The 20,379-nt window shown below is 41.1% G+C and overlaps 1 protein-coding gene across 1 annotated transcript; it reads right to left on the bottom strand.

Moving 5' to 3' along the window:
- Positions 1-1,739: 1,739 nt before the first annotated feature.
- Positions 1,740-17,861, bottom strand: EIF3B (eukaryotic translation initiation factor 3 subunit B). Its single transcript, XM_030459522.1, has 19 exons — positions 16,993-17,861; positions 13,174-13,366; positions 12,582-12,701; positions 12,418-12,475; positions 11,657-11,785; positions 10,550-10,707; positions 9,603-9,728; positions 9,426-9,492; positions 8,829-8,875; positions 7,843-8,053; positions 7,207-7,279; positions 6,635-6,757; positions 6,056-6,134; positions 5,377-5,515; positions 4,608-4,733; positions 4,076-4,153; positions 3,493-3,601; positions 2,832-2,949; positions 1,740-2,333 (listed from the first exon to the last, which is right to left on the bottom strand). Exons 1-18 carry the CDS (start codon positions 17,528-17,530, stop codon positions 2,846-2,848), a joined length of 2,478 nt encoding a protein of 825 aa, XP_030315382.1. The 5' UTR covers positions 17,531-17,861; the 3' UTR covers positions 1,740-2,333; positions 2,832-2,845.
- Between the last annotated feature and the right edge of the window lie 2,518 nt (positions 17,862-20,379).

The raw sequence follows: 20,379 nt of genomic DNA on the forward strand, positions 1-20,379 counted from the left end.
AGTGGTATTTCACGACACCTACATGCAGGAAAGCAATCTTTCAGCATTTTTAGTGTCAGTCAATTCATTACAACAATCAATGATAAAAAAAACCCAAAAAACAAACCCACAAGATCACCTTTTGTCTTCATTATTTATTGGATAGTGAGTCAGAGCTCATAAAAGTTACAGTAAAGTCTTTATTAAAAAATATTAGAATTCAAGAAGTTAAACCCGCACTTAGGAAGTGAACAAGATTTGCTCTGTGAAGTTTCCACTAAGGACAATAGATGGTAAAAAGGTCATGAGAATGTTTATTTCTTACAAATCCAAAATAAAGACTGAAAGTGAAGACTAGCCCAGGATTATATGAATTGTTCCAGTTAATCTTGCTATTTAAGAACAATTAAAAATACTTAAGACAATACTTTAACAAGTATGAGATACTATCCTACTTAATGCTTAAGGTTTGTTTCAATCACCACCCAGATTCTGGAGCCCTGAAGGCATTCAGTGGAGGTAACAAGTGCTGCTGGAAGCCTTTTTCCCCACCCATACATTTCTATACAGTACCCACAAACCTGGCTGTGTTCTGACCATCCTTCAGAAGCTCTTGTGAGGACAACAGACCACAGACTGAAAACCAGCAGCAAGGAGTGCTTGAAGCTACAAACTAACATGGAATTCAGTCCAACAAGACCCTTCTCCTCCCTGCTACAACTTTTCGTGTTATTTCAAGATATGCCAAATAAAGTAGTTTACCAAACATGTCCTCATAAAGTAATTTCAGGAGCACATAAGCTGCAGAAAGCTTTAGAAGCAACACTACACAACAGACATTCAAAGGGAGAAATACCAGCACTACAGATGAGGAGAGGCCTTAAATGCTGGTCAGGACAACACCTTGTCAGCTTCCAAAACTCCTAGAAGAGCACCAAATTTTGGTTTTTGGGTTGTTTTATTTCTTCTTACTGATGATCCACACTTTAGAGAAGCACCTTTATAAGATAATTCATTTAACATTACATTTCTTTACTTTGAAATTCAAACAACCAGGAATAAAATACAGTAAGAGATACATATTAAAACTTCATTGCATGGAGACAGGGGGGAAGAAAAGCCTTTCATCTCAGTTCATAACTTAAAGAACAGTTGAGAACAGTGATTACTTCAAGAGCCAGTCAAGAGGGCTCATGTCAGCAATTTCACTGGCCAGTCCAGGAGAGGAGACAGGAACATCCTAGCTCTCCTCTCCCCCTCAAATGGCAAGCAGCAGGCCAGCAATTTCTTTCACTGCTCTTACAATATCCAGAAAAAAATTTCTACTCATAAATACGAAAAGAAGTTGCTCCAGCTTCTCCCTTCTGCACACAGAGGGCTTTAGAAATGAAATCAGATAAGTGTAGCAGGGAGCATAAGGCATGAGTATAGAGAGCACTTCCCTGGAAGTTTGCAATGTTCATTAGGATTAGATTGATCCAGTAATTCCTGAGGCTGCTATCAGTTTGCAAATGGCTTAAGAAATCTGCTCATTTTCTAGTCACTCCACTATAGTGAAGATGTCAACTTGTCAGAGTAATGAGCTGTATCATCACTGAAAAAACAAACCATAACACAAAACCAGAACCATAAGGAAAAGATTTTTAAAAAATCCAAAGCAACCACACAATCTATATAGCAAACACTCTTGCTCCTGTGGGAATGTTTGATTTTCATCATTCAGGGAAAGATTCCCTACAAACAACACATAGCCAGCCTGGTTTTAGTATAGGTCTGCTTTTATTTCCATATTCAGCTCTTTGAGGGAGACATCCTTTCACAATCTGAAAGGAGGAGGATATAGCCCACTGTAGTGCTGCTTCAGCACACTAAAACACATCATACGAAAAATGGTTCTGCTGCCTTTTCCCCAAACAAAATGAACATCTGTCCATGCACCTGGGACATAGAAAGAGTCCTGAAACAGAAACATTGCGCAGGTGTGTAAGAGAGGTGCACTGATGAACCTCACCTCACTGGCAATAGTCAAAAACCACCAGTTGGGAAGTACTGCACAGGAGTTGGGTAGTAAATACTGGTAGTAGTGGATTGAAAAAGAAAAGAAAAATAAACCAAACCCTAAAAAAAAAACAAAACAAAAAACAAACCAAGGGGAATAAAAATTTAAAAGCAGCGCCTTGTCAGTATCTCACCGCAGCAGGCAGCAAGACTTCAAGGCACTACAATGTGTCAGAATGGAGAAAACCTGATGCATCCACCCTTCCAGAGTGCAAGAATATGGACTAAAAATTCCAAAGTTGATGTAGGCTTTCTGAAAGTGAGCGAACTTCTTTTCAGCACAAGATATGGTGGTGCTGCAGAAAAGGAAAAGAGGTGAGTTAGTTCCTGTGTTTTATACAAACAGCTCAACCTTACCACAGGTGCTGGCTGTAAAAGACTACAAAAGCATGTTGTGCACCTCTTTCTAAACTGATGTGTGTTTAAAGGCAGGTACCAGGAGTTTGTTCCAAAAAGTAAAACTTCCATTTACCACTAAATAAAATTCCTTTATTGAGAAAACTGTTAAGAATCTACAACTCACTGTGTTAAAAAGCTGACCCTGACTCCGCAGTGGATTTGATTCCTGTGGCAAGACAGGACAGAGAGTATTCTGCTCAGGACAGCTCAGAAATCTGATCTGTGATTTTCAGAAAAGCTTTTGCTTATCCCTGTGAGCCGCAGAGAACACATAAACCAACTCAGCAAATACTCCATTCACTCCTCCAAAGAAACTTAACTTTCTCAAGCAAATTATTGAATCTATAGCAAAAGCCAACAGGAGTTTCTCTCTGCAGAGAGGTATGCAATCTTACCACAGTTTTATTAATTACTCTGGTTCTGCAAGGGTAATAATTTCTTCATTGATAAAAAATTCAACAGTCTCCTCCTCCCAGTCATCAACATTGCTGTCCAGCTCATCTGTGTCTACCCCTGGAATGGAGAAAATAATAATGCATCAATAATAATAATTAATGCATCAAACAAATAATAATGCATCAAACAAGGCAGCAAGGGAAAGATTTTATTCTCTCGGCACAGTCTTTAAAACCAGCACTGAAATAAAAAGTATTTAGTGCTTTAAATTGTAACAAGGACATATTAAATTCATTAAATGACAAACAAGCATTCCTGTCTCCCACGACAGGATTTTCAGGTTAAATGTAATGTTTAAACTTTTTCCCAGTCTTATCCCAAGGTCAAACCAAAGCTTGCCTTGAAGTGTAAAGAGATGAGATAAAACACAGATACAAAAATCTGGCAGCCAGAAATATTTGCACTTTCTCCCGTGAGAAAAAAATGAGATAAATTGTGGTTCAGGATACAAAGTATAAATAACCTGCAGAGAACAAGGGATCAGCTTTGGGAGGGAATGGAGGGAGAGAAGTGGATGAGCCCTCAGAAGAGGGTAGTTATTTTGGAAGGAGCAGCAGTTATTTAGCAGCAAAGTCTTTACAACTCCCATGTGGGGCTCACCTCCTCGAAGCTCTAAGCGCTCGTTCCTCTGCTCCATGTATAACTCTTGTGCCATCTTGCGGTACTTCCTGAACTCTTCCATCATTGTCCTCCTCCTTTCCACCAACTCCTACAGAGCCAGGAAGAGGTCGTTAAACTTCCCCAGTAACTCAAATCCACATGGGATTCACTTGTTAGCAAGAAACGTCTTTTTTTTTTTCCCCATAAACATAGTTACTACTGATTCAGAAAGCAATAAGATCCTTTTCTTACATAATCAAAAAGCTTTTTGGTGAGGTTTGTTTGTTGGTTTTCTAATTCAAAGAGCTTTAATTATTTTGAAGACTGGCTAATACAGCAAGTCACCAAGAATCCCCAAGTTTTACCATCTTTACTCAATGAGGTATCACCAGTCACTCTCCAGATTAACCTGAGAGTTAAGCAGCATCTGTCTGAACTACCTGTTGGAACTAACTCTGAACATGCAGATACAAATTAGAGACTTGTTATAAAAGAAATTTAATTTACACATCACTATTACAAAATAACTAGGGACAGATTGCAAGATTTTCATCTACATTTTTATATTCCAAAAGTGTCTTGCCTTTGAAGCTTTGGACTGGCTCAGGCGATCCTTCTGCTCAAATATCTTGGAGTACTTCTTCAGGTCCTTTTTAATTTGCTGTAAAACAGGGAACTAGGATGTCAGACTGGCTATCAAAACCACCACGTTCTGTCAAAACTCCTTCAGTAAGTCTAAGCAGGCTTCACATTTCTGAAAAACATCTGTCTTTTAGGCAAATCCCTTTTGCTAACTTTTTGTTCATTCTGCCTGGCTTACAGATTATTTAAATGCTTTTGTACACATGTAGTTAAAGAAGAACAGAGAGTTAAATTAATTTTTTTATTCTTTATACTATTTCACTGTGAGAACAACTGGTCACCATTTCTCTTGTGTGCTTAGAGAACAGTTAGTATCTACAGTCACTCCCAGAAATGAGGTCTCACACAGCAATACAGTGGGGGACAAAAGGTGATTCTGTAACAGTTCAAGCCTCATCTTCATGAAAAGCAAGTAAACCAAAAGTGCCAACACACCAAATCAATGTCAACAGAAAGTCAGTGGAATACACTACCTTTATCTGATCCTCACTGAGCAAGGTAGCTGGTCGTGGTCTCCAGAGGAGCTGACAGAACCTGTCTTTGTTGTTTTTCTGAAGCAGACGGCCTTGGAAGGTCCATAACCAATATGCATTGTCCACCTGGAGGAGTAGTGCACCATCTCAGTCAAGATAAGATACAAATCAACACTCTGGTCCTCACTCTTGACTCAGGGGTCTTTTTTTTTTTTTTTAGAAAATCAGCACCATTCAACACCAAACCAGGGCACTTTATTTAGTGTATTCTTTGCATAAATCAAAGTCCTCAGCAAAATATTAATTCTGCTGAAGCTTTGTAAGAAGTTACCTTCTGGAGGATCCCAACAGTTTAAAAATAAATCAGCCCTTCTATAATATTCTTAAGTCTTATTAGATTCTAGGAGAGATTTATAATGCAGTGGTTAGAACCATGCTATAGTAATGACAGGTGTAGTAAAATCCTGCTATTCTGAGAAGATCACAAGGAGATAAAGTTTTAAACTGATAAAGACAATTAAAATTCTGAAAAAGGACATCCAGATTAGATTCATAAACTGCCCTTCCAGATAGATTTTGGACAACTGGTGAAGCTCATGGCCCAAATAAATACTGATGTTCACAAACTAACATAAAACTATGGTGTAGGTTTTAAGCTGGATGATGAGTGACAGGTCTCCGCTGTATCTTCCTAACCACCAAACCTTTTCAATACTTCTGGAAGGGAAAGAAAAAACTAAAAAAAACAGCAAAGGAAAAGCACTAGTACCTTGTGGCTCCACCAAGACACAGAAGTCACAATGTATCTGCCTGTAGGATCCCACTCCACATCTGAAGCTGTATAATGTTCAGCAATGTTCATCATGGTGCAGTCAGATGTATCAACAAATGCTAAGGCACCGTTCATGCTGTAAAGACAAAACAATAAAGATTGGTTTGCACACTTGTACAGCCTGTTTGCTTACAAGCATTTCACAAGCTGTATCTTTACAACTCCTCAATGCTTCAAAGAGACAGGCTCATTCCAGTCTCTGTGGCTAGAACGCAACACCATGAATAAGAATGAAAATCCAAGAGAGAATTACACTTTTGTTTCTGTGTTCAATGTCCCTTAATCCATTTTATGTTTGTTCTTAAAAGTCACAGTGAAAACACAGTTTAGGAAAGTTACAACCCAAGCTTAACCACATGCTTAGACAATTAAGTAGTTAAGCCAACAACACAGAAAAAATAGAATTGGTTGTCTGAAAGCATTTAAAGGCAAATGCAACTCAACTGGTTAAGAAAAATAATTTTCACTTGCTCTGACATGAAACTTTCTTGATAATGACAAAGCTGTTCTGTAAGAGAGTTAAGAGCTGTTGCCCACAAGAAGGCACAAGGCTATGACAACAATAAATGCAACAAAAGCACCAACATGCATATTCAGTAACCTGTGCAGTTCTCACCTTCTGAGGCCAGCCAAGACTACAAACTGTCCTTGAGGACTCCAGAATATCGTGTTTGCCTGCTGCTTGTCAAATGTTTCTGGAAAGAAACAAGACAAATTCAGAAAAATCTCTCAATCTATTGCTATCACTTAAGTTACAAGCAGTCAACTCCACCCATTCCTGAAGACTGCAACTGAACTCAGCAAGCAAGTCCTGCAACAGTCCTTGTCTCTATACTCGCAGAGACAAAACCCAGTAGCACCAGAATATCCAAAGCAGAAGAAGGAAGGATATCAGAAGACCTAAGTTGGGAATAAATTTTTATCTAAAGTGAGCCAAGCCTGTACTATCACCTTGCATGCACCCAAAGCCACAGAATTATTTGTGCTTGTAGGCCTTTTATTCCCAGATCCTGGACTGATTCAAAGTGAAAACAATTTAGTTGCCACCAAAAAAATACGTTTCTAGAACACAATGTCAGGCATAGCACCTATGGTCACACTATCCACCACAAACACCCACAAATTTTGAGTTTGATGCATCAGTTGCAGTGCCCAATGCTTAGTATTTGCACCTTGTTGTTTTTCAGTCACTTACTTATGAGATCTATTTTTCCATTGTTTTTAACATGGTAAAAGGAAACAGAAATTCGTGGAGCTTCTCCATGCAACACAGCAAATTTGCTTCCATTGGGCTCCCAAGCAAAGGCTATGATGCTTTCTGGAAAAAAAACAGAGGGGTCAAAACTCTGTCAAAAGATGAAACAAAGCTTTAGTTTCAAGCAGTTACAAGGAAAACCAAGACACTGAAGAAAGGGAACCCATCAGTTAACTGACTTTGCCATACAAACAACCTTTTAAAACACAGGTTAAGGCAAATGTAGACAAACAATATCTTCTATGCAATATTATCCTATTATCAGTTCTACCCCTTTATTATGACCTGCTTTTCAGTTTTGTAAGCTTTCAAATCAGTCACAAGTATGAAGAGCAAGAAAAGTTTTGATTTCTCAATTTTACATGAGCTACTCTGCAACATGAATATTGTAGCTCCAATAAGAAGAGCTAACTTCCTAATTACATCACAAGCTGACAGGTATTTTTAAGAAAAAACACAAGCATCTACTCAAAAAAGTAGAGGATCAGAAGTAAGTAAATACTTGGCATTACCTTTCATTTCCACCACATCCACTGGCACCTGTTTCTCTCTCATTCGGAATATTTCAAAGTTGGTCACTACTCCCTAGAAAGGCCAAGATCAGCTCATTAAGCAGCACAGAAGCAGCAGAGCAAGTAATTTTATTGCTAAGACAACTACACAATTAGTCTATCAGGATGCAGGATGAGAAATGGAGTCTTTAATTTAATGTGTTTAATGACATCACATTCAATACAGCACACCTCATGACCAAACACATTCTAAATGTTTCTGTTCTGATAGAGAGCAACTGAAGAATTGTACAAAATAATTTGGTTCTTTTCAGACAGTTATGGAGTTTCATAAAGACAGATAAACATATAGCACATTGTGCATCATGGACTCTTCAGCAACTACTTAACAGTGAATATGAAAAGAGTTGAGGCACATAGCCCTGACCCAAGTCCAAGATGCCACCAAAGTCAAAGCAAATCTTGGATGCAAGCATTACATTCATTTTGCTCTCCACATGCCTCAAATTCAAATTGGAAAATAGCTTTAACATTATTTGCCTTACACTGTCTATAATAAAACAGAGTACTCTAAGAAAATGAGGTGTCAGGGTGAGACAGAACCAAACTTTATTAATTTAATCAGAACCCACATACCTGTGTGCCTTTGGGAGTCCTGTCTACCTTCACACACAGGTAATCACCATTCTTCTGCCAGTGTAGTTTACAATCTACCACATTGAACAAATTCCGAACACGAATTTCTTGTCTAGAAGGCAGCTGCATCAAAGTTACTCTTGCTGGTATGTCTTTGTCCTCAGGCACCCAGAAAGCAATTATGTTACCACCTGGAGACCATGAGAAGTCTCTACAGGAAGAAAGTTCAAAACACATCATAATTAATTTTTAGTTAAAGACACTACAAGTAGAAACTATTTTCATCATTGTATCTAAATGTTTTGGACAAGTATCAACTTTCAAAAAGGACAAGTACAGATGAGCAACTGAGGACAATAACCCTCACATCATACCAAAACAGACTTATAACCTGGTATTTAAACTTCCTGTATGACCAACGTTAACAAAACAGAACATGACACTAAGGAGCAGCGGTTACACTCAGTGTAACCAAAGATTTGAGACAACCTGCTTAAACCACTGAGCAAAATAACCCTATTAAATTACACTGGAGAGAATCCTCTTGCACCTGGGTACACTTAATTTTCTTGTTACTTTACAGTACCTTAAAAATTCTTTTACTGATCAGTGTCTAGTGTGCAGACACACACAGAGACAACAGGGAGCATACAAAATACATTGGTTTAAGTCAGTCTACAAATGTTAAGAGATACTCCCTAGAAAAGTGTGCTCCAGTTTGGTTTTGTAGACAAGAAACAGGACTCCCAAACTAGACCCTGGATTAAACTACCAGAAAGAGGAGTTTAAACTATACAGTTGGCAACTGTGGACATCAATAAATGCAGAATTTTCCACCCCTTTTTACTGCTTTGTCTAATTTGACCACTTCAGCATATGAGGCTGTTAGCTGTAGTCAAGTCTATAGATTACTCACACCTTAAAAGCTCCAGACATAAAGACTCCAGCTAAAGAGATCAGTTATCTTTCTAAAGGAATAGACTCACCTTATCCCATTGATTTTCAAGCTTTTTTTGTCCAACAAACCCATAGACTATAAAAGAAAGTTGTGAATTTTCAAGTTAGTAACAGTCTTGTGTGTACACACACCTTCTGCTCTTATTATTAGATCACAAAACTAGGAAACTGTGTACAATTCAGAGATCCTGTATCCATGGTTTTTATTATGAAAGTATCTCTACAAATACAACAAAAATTGCTGTACAGAATTCTTGAGCACAGCAGCCTGAATGACAAGGAAAAGCAAAACAGGCTACACTAGGCTGCAAGCTATAGTGTATTTTAAGTTCTTTGGCATGCAACTGCTAATCAGAGCTGGGATGGATCACATAACCTTGATCCTACCAAATCTTTTAGGTATTATGTTATATTAAGCTGTCTCATCCTTCTGGAAGTGTGGTGTGAGATTTACTGTCAGACTGAGCTACAATTTTTACCTAGGGAAGAGCAAGACAGCAACAAATGAATTTCTCCCCTTCTCAGCTCACCTCTAGAGTATACTATTAAAATGCACCTTTTAAAATAGAGACCATAGTTAAAAGTGACATTGTAATGCAGTGTTACACAAAAAAGCAAGAACTTACAGGTGTTTCATAGATGCTGAGGGTATCTGAAGTCATTCGGGCAAAGAATTTACCATCATGACTCCATCTAAGCAAATAAAAAGGAAAAAAAAGAGACTTATATAGGAACTGCCTTTTTAATTAAACTAAGCCTGGGACTACTTGTTCTCTCTACACTAATTCTGCTTCTCAACCTACTTAAAAATAGGCCAGTGAGCTGAGTTTTCACAGAGGAATCCTCTCTTCTTTTGCCCAGTTAGAATATCCCAGATGGCCTGAGGGCCATCCTGTGTGTCCATCAAAGGGCTGAAGGTCACTAAATACCTACAAAAGAAATAATATTTCACTACTGAAACTTCATCTGAGACATCAGTACAAGCAAGCTTTCATCCAAGTGATATTTAAATACAATGCACTTTCAAACATCAGTTTCTCTAGTGAAGTTTTTTTGAAGAAGGAAAACCAACAGTATATAAAGAAAGCTTCCAAACTCACCAAATACACTGTTACCTAATATAGTTTTGCCAAAAGAATATCTGTTTGAAACCAAATACAAACCCAATGACCTTAGCCAACCTGAACCACAGGTATGCTAGATCTCTTCATTTAAAGATAAAGAATCTCTTTAATACAATAAAAAACTAAATTGCTTCCAAGATGCATCTCAGTCCTGAAAGAGTTTTAGTCATCTACAAAGAGCTCTTTAACATTAAATAAAGCTTAAGGAATTAATTTCAGTACTACAGATTTGGAGACTGCTACTCAGTGGAAACTTCAGAGAGCTAGAAATATACTGCTACAGACATCACATCCAACTAGAAAGGAAAAAATATAATCTTTGCACTTGGGATAATAACAGCTTCAAGGAAATTATTCCAGATTATGCTAAGCATCTTCCCTGAAGTTAGAATGTAAGGTTGGAAGGGACTTAAAAGAGATCATCTGGTCCAAATATCCAAAGCTGAATAAATGTAAGGCAGTTTCACTCATTCTAAGAAAAGTTTATGCATAAAAAGCAGTACTTCCACAGGCAAAGGAGGAATGGAAGACCCCAACAACATGAGATATGAAAGAACAGCAGCCACAATGCAAGTATTTTGTCCTTTTGACAAAATGACCATCCAGACCAGTGTCATACTCCATACCTTTCACAGGGTGAGAAGTCAATGAGCTGCACTCCTTGGTGACTAAACCTTTGAATCTGCTTGAACTTCTCCCCACCCCAGAGGGCAATGCCTCTCTGGTGGAAGGTGGCCAAGTAGGTTCCCTTTGGGGACCAACGCACGTAGGTTTCTGTCCATCGCTGGATTTAAAAAAACAGACACAAAGGATTAATTTTATGCTGGATTCCTAAAGGGGAAAGAATTCATGAAGATCACATTTTGTAAATCCATTTACTAAAGGGAAGATCTCCAAATCAGAAATACCTTGGAGTAGCTGCTGGGTTTAATTTCATGCACATAGTGTGCAGTACTTACTCTTCAACTGGAAAACTGTCAGCTGAGTTCTTTTCAACTTACTGATCATCTGTTAACAATTAAACCCACCTTGTTGTTATCCTTGTTCCTTGTTGTTATCTCAGAAGTATGGGTACGTATTTCAAGTTTCTTAAAAATACAACTATTAACCTTCAGCTAAATTAGAGAAGTATCAGCAATACAGAGCACAGCCAGTGACCATGGTGATGAGCAAAATTGCTCATCATACCAGAGCCAACTTCTTTCTACTGTAATGCATAAGGGTTACTAAAAAAAAAAAAATGCTTCTGGTTAACAACAGTTCTCAGCAAGTCAATTGCCTGCAGCAGACAGGCACACTAACTCTGCCTTTTATATGCTGTTACCAAACCAGCTATTCCTCTTTAGCAGCTCTGTGGTCAGCAAAATGTGATCAGAAGCAGCATACTTCAGCCTGTACTCAGCTCTAATGAGCCCATACTCAAACTCTTGACTTTGCATTTTCAGGTCTTTCTGAATCACCTGTAATATACAGATGAAGGCAACTAATAGGTATCATGAAGGTTTATAAAAAACATCAAAAACCAAAAAACCACCACAGACTTAACTCCAACTTTGTTTTACTTATGCAGCTATGTCTAATTCTAAAGGATGTAATTTCACCACTCGCCTCTTCAGAAGGAAGTATTTCAGCAATAGGGAAAAAGCTTTTTTTAAAAATGAAAAACCTGCATTTCATAAAATGAATGAGACTGACAGTGTATCTGCAATGTACAGCACTTCCAGAACACTCACTGCTCTGTCCTCAATTTGCACAGGTTCCTTGATATCATTCCAAAAAATGGAGGTGCGGTCTCCTGACTCAAAGATCACACTGTACTGATCCCTACAATCAGGATCTTCCAACCAGTAGCGGAGATTCCCCTAAGAAAAACAGAAGCAAAAAGATTATTACTGAGTCAGAGACAACAAGCTCTCCAAATTTTTATCTGCCTGGCAGGTGGAAGCTGGTCTTGCATAGAGAATGCAACTTTGGAGTCATCAGTTTTTCAAGAGAAATTAAGTAATTCAAACTACTGGTTACTGGAAGCTAAGAGAAAAGGATCATAAAAAGGCAGACCTCTGAGGTGGCTTGTGATGTTCAAGACTTCTTGCCTAAAATCATTTAAGTCTTTTCAGTGTTTGTGGGGTTTTTTTATTTTAAAATGCATCTCTTCTTCCACAGGTTTACAAAGGTAGTGGTAACAAACACAGAAGCTTGCCTCAAACATTTAAAAATATGTGAAGATGCTTCCAAAATTGTATTTTCAAATGACTTGTGCAAAATCATTACTTACTCTTAAGTTTTACCCTATGTGGAACTAATAAGCAGAACAACTAAGTTCTTCCTGTCCCTTCATGATAGTGAAAACAAAAGAACAGGAGCACATGATCACTACTGCTACTTATGATGAACTTATGCTACACTCTGAACACGTGGCTTCTATTTACAGGCAATCAAGTAGTAATTTTACCCTATGCTGAGTATTCTTTCCCCTGTATCAAAAAATCCTTACCAAATCCTTAAATGGCTGCTTCTCAGGAATTTCCCATTCATCACTGATTGTCATGTACCTGGAAGAGCAATATATTGGTTACAAGCTATGTAGGAACTCAATGAAAATCCCAGAATCTGCAGATATCTGCAGATACAGATATCTACAGTGACAGCTGCACTCACTTATCAAAGTCTGTGAAAAGGTTGACTCGGAAAGTGTGCTGCTTATCCAGTTTGTATCCATCTGCATTCTTCACAGCATCCAATGCATGGGATGGAGACATGTACTCCAGAAAGATGTACCTACAGTGACAAAGGACAAAAATAAGAAGTCATTGTTGACTATATAACAGGCTAGTAATAAAAAAAATTAAAATAAATGGGGATAAACTAAGAACTCAGTACCAAACATCTACAATATAACTTCTTGTCTTGTCCCTAACCAAGTAGTGTCAAAAGCAATTTATCTCTATTTTGGCCACAGGCACACATACACTTTTTTAGCTGCATGGGCCTGCCCTGCATTAGACTGTTTCCATAATTAAATCCCCCATACACTGTAGCTTAATGAGCTATTTACCTTCTCAGCTCCCTCTGGAACTTCACTTGTGACTGAGACTAAACATAAGAATTGCACAGACTAAGGCTGAAGAAAGCAAGGAGCATGACTATGAGGTCACTATAAAAACTGGCCATAAAATATTAACACTAATAATACTGACACTAATGATCAAGGGTAAGTCAGAGCAGGGTTTCAATCCTTATCATCACTTACCCTTTTGTCTTCCCATCTGCTTCTGGATAAAATTCATTGATAATTTTACCAAACTTGGAAAATATTTTGTGGATGACATTCTTCAGTTTCTCAAGTCTGTCTGGCCCAACCTGGGGAGCATTATCCACGACAATTACTGAGTCAATTCCATCTGCTTCCTGTGGCTGATCTTTCAGTATATCACCAAGTAATTCTGCAAAGACAAAATGCACACAAGAAACTACAGCACCACCCTGCATCATTGAGGAGGAAGGTTGAAAGATTAAAGGATAAGTGACAGTAAGGGAAGTTTTCAAATTTCAGGAAAATGATTCAAGCATCAATTAAAAAGCAAAGCAGTGAGTGAACCCTCTGCTAGAGAAATAACTGAATACACAACACTCCAAAGACTTTCTTGCTAAGAGGCATGATTACAGTTTCATGACAAACATCAAGCAGTTGACTCAAAGTCTCTCTAAGAAACACCTTACACTGAGGGTATCAACACTTGGACTATTAACATTATTGTTTCAGGATCTGGAACTGGCTAACAAAGCCCTCAGAATTGCCAGTAGAGCATACAACTCGAAGATTTAGTGCTCAGGCTCTGACTCAAAACTGAGCAGGCTCAGGCCTTGCTCAAATTTAACTGGGTGACTTTGATAAAAAGTACCATTTACCTCCCACCCACATCACCAGACTTGTAGCATAATTCCAAACCATCTGCCATGCTGGAAGCTCTGCATGTCTTCCCATGATTATAATTATGTTTGAGAACTCAGACTCTGCCTAAACCTTTAATTAAGCACAAAAACAAAGGTCTAAGAGAAGACACTGAAAGTAATATTTAAACTTGCTGCAAGTGAACACAAGCAGACACCTTTTCTTACTCTGGATATTCCTCAACCACTTTTCCTGTATCAACTGACAGACTTTGAGAGTATTTGCTAGTGAGATGGTTTGGTCAGTCCCTGAACTATCAGCTTCCAGCTTCTTTCTACTGGGAAGTTGCTTACAATGTGCAAGTTTCTGCTACACAGAAGGGGGGAGAACATTCAGAAGGACTATAACACTGCAGCTGTGGGTTGTGAACCACACTGGGATAAAAACAGTTAAAAGGTACAAAGCCCACCTATAAGTGCACAAATTTAGGAACTTCAACAACAAAAGTTCAACAACTTTTCAAAGTAGGCTTCTAGACAGACATTCTGTAGAGTTCTAGACACACCTAACTCCAATCTGCCCCTTGAGTATATTCAATCAGATTCTTTATTCCATATCCACCAAACAAACCACACTGGTACTGTATGAATTTAAATATAATTCTCAAATTAACCTTATCTAACTACAGAATTGTACTGACCCACAGATCCAGTAAAAGGCAGAAAAATTAAATCTGTGAGTCAGTCCTCAATGGTTTGAGCTAGAAGCATTAAAAACAAGGACATGCAAACAATAAAATTTTGAGCCAGATTACATAGAGTATTCAGAGAACAGGAAAAAAAATCCAAACACATGTGAAAATATTTAAAATATGAAAACAAATGAAAAGGCATGTTAGATGTGTTGATCTTTTGAGTATAATTTTGAAGAATTTTGCCCGGTTTGGAATTCTAGAAATTATTCTGCCCACAAACAGCACTGGAAAGATCTCTAGAAATGAAGTAGTGTGCTCATTTTTAATTTCAAACTACAAAAAACCCTGGCCTTCTGTAACTGTAAGCTTTAACAGCTTATTACTTTACATATGTAAAACCAAAGCATGTCTGACAAGGACATTTCCACAGAGGCTTACAAGAGTACACAAAAGGATAATATTTTGGGCTCTATCAGTCATTTTACCATAAGCACTTCTCAGAAAAGCCTTTGTAGGCCTACAAACAAACCCAAGAAATGCATATTTAGATTCACGTGCAAGAATGCAACACAGTTTTGATTCACCAGAGGCTAACAGATTAAAGACAAAATCCTACATTGTTCCATTTCTCTACCTGAAATTCAAAATTGTGAACAAAGGAACCTTCAAAGGGTAAGAAGCTGGTTTAGCCAGCTCTTATTCCACCCACAAGAGAAGAGGGGTGTGGTGGGTACACAGCTATCTTCAGCTGGCAGTATTTTAAGGACCACTATCATTATTTGAAACAAAGCTTCATTGCACCTAGGTGGTTATCTGGCACATCCCTTCTCCTGCTTGAACTCTGATCAGCTGTTCTGCCATGCCACACCATTCTGGAAAAAAAAAAAAAGTTGGAAGTAATGCATCTGGGATGGTCCAAACCTAAAGCTCAGGCTCAGAGCTGTTCCTGAAGATGTAATGTTGCCATAAACACTGAAACAGCCCTGGCTCAGTGACACTGACAGACTGCCTTTCCCCTTGGAGAGGCAGGAGAATAAGGAGGTTAAGAAGTAACACACAGATGGAAAGCCAGACCAACAAGAGTGACTAAACTTCAATACTGTAATTCAGCTACTAACACTGCATTATTCATACAGCTGAGAAGTTAAGCAAATGAATCCTTAACAGTGAAAGAGGTGAGGATGAAAAATATGCCTGCTTTCTCAATATAATCTTCCTAGATGTAGATAGATTGTATCACACAAACACTTAACCAGACAAAAATAATCCAACTAAGTAATTGTATACACAGTTTTGCCAAAGTCTCTTGAAAGAAACATACAAGTTCAAAGCTGTACAGGCTACTAAACTGAGAACAGCAAACACTCTTCTAATCTAAGGTATTTTTTCTGGTGTTTTCTTATGCTAACACAGGACGGGAACACTAGAAGGCACATCCATCATCTGTATTACACCGACTGATACAGCTGACTGAACAAATTATCAAATGCTTTAAAAAGCATACTAGGCCTATTAACACATAGGATACCCATATGTAAGACTCTACAACAGCATGTGTGCTTCAACAAGTATTGTGAAAACGAGAATCTTACTATTCAAGAACTGAGATGACTTTTCTAGAAAGAGTGAGCTGAAAAAAATTAAATATTTATTTCTAAGTACTCCCATAATTATAAATCGAATTACACAATGGCTTAGCCCTTTTGAGACAGCCAACATCCAATACTTTTGAAAGAACCTCAACTGCCAGAAAGACTTCTTTCCCTATTTTCTTGTTATGAATTACCCACATAATTTCATGAACACCAACTCTTCTCAAACCCCTATTATGTATTTATGATTTCGCTGGAAATAAACAGAACGATGGCATTTAGTTTGTAACCAGCCAGCCAGTAAGTTAACTTTTAAAAAAAAAAAAAAAAAAAAAAAAAAAAATTGAGTTTAACTCAGGGAAGCAAACGCCAACTACACAAGTTGACGATTCCGTTTCGGGAGGGCAGCCCACAGATCGGTTCTTGAAGTTTAACAGCAGTTTTGAGCTCAGCAATTAAACGGTACCGTAGGGTGCACACATACACCTGCAGAAACTTCAATGAAGACACCGGGACGGGATCCAGACGTGTTCCAAGTTTCGAGCATCCCACTGCCAGGCCGGAGAGGCCACCAAGGGAAGACGGGGGAAGCTCCAGCTGCCAGGCCCGGGGGGGCTGGGGGAAGCGGAGCGATTCCCAGCAGTGGACCCGGTTCCCCACGCAAACACGGCTCGGACCCAGGCACTCCCCGCAACCCCCGGCCCGGCACCAGCCGGCTCGGCCCGGGGCAGCCGCGGTCTCCCGAGCTCTCCCGGGCGGCGGGCAGGGCCGGGCCGGGACTCTCCCGCCTCCCCGCGGCCCCTCCCTTCCCCTCACACCGACCGGCCCAGGCCCCGGCCCCAGCCCCGGCTCCGGCCGCCCTCCCGCCAACGCCGCCGGCCCAGCCCGCACCTTCGTCGCTGATGTCGTCCACGAAGTCTTCGGGGTCGCTGAAGGAAATCTCGTCCTCGGGTTCGGCCGGGACGGCGGGAGCGGATTCCCCGTTCTCCTGCGCCGCGCCGGGCTCTGCCGGCGGCTCGGCCTCCGCCGGTGCCTCGGTCTTGGCCTCCGCCGCTGGCTCGGACTCGGACTCGGCCCCGTCCGGCGGCTCAGAGCTGGGCTCGGCCTCCGCCTTCTCGGGGCTTTCGCAGCCGGACGGCGGCTGAGGCGAGGGCGGCTGAAGCGCCGGTAGCTGCTGCTCGGACTCGGCGGCTGCGGGGGGCAACTCGGAGGCGGGCGGCGGCTCAGGGGGCCCCGGCGGCGCCTCGGACTCGCCGACTTCTTCCTGTCCCTTTCCCTCTTCCTTCTTCTCCTCCTCCTCCTCCTCCTCCTCCTGCTGCTGCTGCGGCGGCGGCTCCGCCGGGGCCCCTTCCGTTTGCTCAGGCTCCTCGGGGGGCCCCGGGGCGTCGGGCGTGGCGGCAGCCGCGGGGCTCTCCTCGGTGTCCTGCATGGGGCTCAACGCTGGAGCGGCGACCGGGAAAGGAGGGGACGGGGACGGGGGGAGGGTGAAGGCTCCTACCGCCGGGCCATGTGCGCCAAGCCCAGCAGGCCTCGCGCGACGGTGCCTCCTAACTGGGGCGGAGCGGCGGGGGGTGAAAGGAGGCTCTGTGGAATCTCAGTACCGCCGCAGCGCCTGCCCATCACCGCCGATTTCTGCCCCCTCCGCTCAGAGGCGGCTGGCGGCCCCGTCTCCACCCCTCCCTTGCTCGGACAGCCGAGGCTTCCGCTCCTTCTCACCCCGCGGCAGCCGGAGCTCCCCCTGTGTGCTGATTTACTATGGTGGAGTCCAAGATGGCGCCTTCTTCCAGTCGACTGAGGTGGGGCTCGGCCGAACCATTTTTTGGGGGAGGAGGAAAGGGCAATGCCCCGTGACAGGGACTTGTGTAGGCGTCGAGTGAAGCCTCCTCAGCGTTTTCGGCCGCTCGATGTGTTTCCCTGCCCAGCGCCAGGCGGAAGGTAACCGGACACTGCGGTGAAACTTCCCCCCCTACAGCCCTTCCACCGTGCGCTCGCCCAGGCCTGGCGATGGGCGCTACCAAGATGGTTCAAGGGGGGACACACACGCTGTGCTGTGAGACCGGAGGGGTTGTACACGGGCCCGGGGAGTCTGTGTCACCCCCCTGCGGGCAGCGGGGCCGGATGGTACGGCCCGATGGCAGTCGCCACATCAGCCTCGGGAGGGGCCCGGTTGGGGTATAGCGGGGCAGGGGCTGTTTTGGGGAGCCTTATGTGGGGCTTTTTTCTTAAGTAGTATTTTTTGTGAGGTAAAAAATAGCGGTATCCGGCCAGCACCACCGCTGCGACCCTGGGGTTAACGGGAGAGGCTTCCCAAGGGGCACAGTGACCTCCCAGGGCCGGGGCACAGACAGAAGGACAGAGGAATGTCCCTCTCTGGTGCTTCCCAGGGAGCTGAAGTGTTACCTTGCGTCATCTTAACCTTTTAGTATGAATTTTAAACTGCTGAAGTTTTCTCTCATTCTGGCTACCAAGTGACCAGCTTTCGGAAAGAGCTGACCTCTCTTTTATTCATTAAACCATTACTTTCTCTCTTGGGAAGCTGCAAATGTATCGAGTATGATTTTTTTTTTTTTCTTAATATGCATCTGTTATTGAAAGTGATAAGAGGAACTTGAGCTTGGCTTGAATACTATCTTCAGGTTCCAGTGACATTATTAGAGGAAAAAGATAACAGTTCTTGAGTGTTACAGTGGAGTTATGTTTAGTTCTTGTTTGCTTTTGTTGTTTGTTTTGTTTTCAATAGTTTTCTTTATTTTACCCCTGTACTTTCAATCAATAATCAAGATACACAGAATAAGAATGCCAGGATTAAAAAAAAAAATTGTTAGAAGAGCATACCAGGTGTTGTACTTAGAATGTTAGAGTTAGACACTGTTTTCTATTACAATATCTTTGGTGTTTTGTTAAAGTTTCTGGAGAAGTTATTTAAGAAATTAGGCCAAGAAACCTCAGTTCTGTAATTTATCAGGTAGTCACAAGATGGCATCCTAACACCACCCGAATTCAGCTGGATGAGCCAGTCAGTTCCAAATTTAAGCTATGGGCGATGCTTGTGAATGGAAATTATGAGGAGTGCTTCGTGTGGACATTTTTTTTTCCCCCTGTTTGTACCACGGGAGTTGATCCGACTTTGCCTTCCTGGTTTGCAGCAGCATTGCCACACCAAGGTGTAAAGAAAATGCTGTTACCTCCTCTGTCATCACAACCATGTACTTTTCCAAAAGTGAGGACACGCTGTGGTTCAATCCATGGTCCCAGCTGGATCCTCAAGATCCCATGGCTCTTTTAGGAGCCTGTATGTGGTCCCTCTTGCCTGTGTTTCACCACTCTCACATTGTCTGGTGCTGGAACATGCAATTTGTGCCTATCACCTTTCTTCCTGTTTGCAAGCTTAACTACTACTTTTACAGTCACTTTGGTTAAACACTGAATCCAAATGTTGGATCCTCATTTCCTTTCTTTGCATTTTCCCTTACGTTACAGCAACTTTTTATTTATCTTCTCTTCCTTCCTTCCCCATCTTCTGCCAGTATCTCTCTGCTATTCTTTGCCTTCCAGTCTTCAACTTAATCTGAGGGGAAATGGGACAACTTTTTAAAACCAGAGACTTTGGCACTGGCAGCTGGAGCCTGTTACTGTATGTATTCCATATGCAAAACTCCCAATCAAAAGGAAATTTGGGGAAAGAAATGTAGCAGGAATGGCTTTTTATAACACAACTGTCAAACCAGCAGTGCCTCATGAATTTTACTGAGTGCAAGTGATCTGAGAATAGTGGAGCTGACAGCACTGTTTCCTAAACTGAATTCTGAAGGAGTAAGCAAGCTCTTGTGATCTGTAGGAGATTTTATCTCATACTGATGGGACATGCACAGAATGATACACTGAAAGGCCAGGGCCTCAGGTAATCACATACTCTGCTTTATATTTGTTACCTGGAACCTGCTGACACGTGCTCTTCCTTTCTCCAGTGACTGTAGTTTCCTTATGCTACAGGTCTTCCAGAAGCTTATGCTTCCTTTACAGTAAATATGGAAGTGTACAGTAATTCATGTCAAGAACAATCTTTCTGCCCCTGTTCAAAAATTATGTCTGCAATTGAATTATTTTTCACAGTATTTTTCTTCAAGACTTCTGCCACGGATTTCAAAAGCAATCTTCAGTTGAGAATGTCTTATTTATACCAAATAAATAGTTATGCTATTAGCTTAAGTACAGACCAATCAAAGATCTATAGCTAAATGAGACTGTGTTGATTCCTCCATTCATTTTCTCCAAAAA

Source organism: Calypte anna, chromosome 14 (assembly GCF_003957555.1).
Source record: "Calypte anna isolate BGI_N300 chromosome 14, bCalAnn1_v1.p, whole genome shotgun sequence".
NCBI classification, from domain to species: Eukaryota; Metazoa; Chordata; class Aves; order Apodiformes; family Trochilidae; genus Calypte; species Calypte anna.

What these genes read in the sequence shown, in the direction of transcription:
- EIF3B (XM_030459522.1), bottom strand. Translation starts at nt 17,530, where the DNA reads ATGCAGGACACCGAGGAGAGCCCCGCGGCTGCCGCCACGCCCGACGCC. An exon ending in TGGAAAAATAGATCTCATAA is followed by an intron (nt 6,135 to 6,634) that starts GTAAGTGACTGA and finishes GTTTCTTTCCAG; the next exon opens with AAACATTTGACAAGCAGCAG. An exon ending in GTCTTGGCTGGCCTCAGAAG is followed by an intron (nt 5,516 to 6,055) that starts GTGAGAACTGCA and finishes TTGTCTTTACAG; the next exon opens with CATGAACGGTGCCTTAGCAT.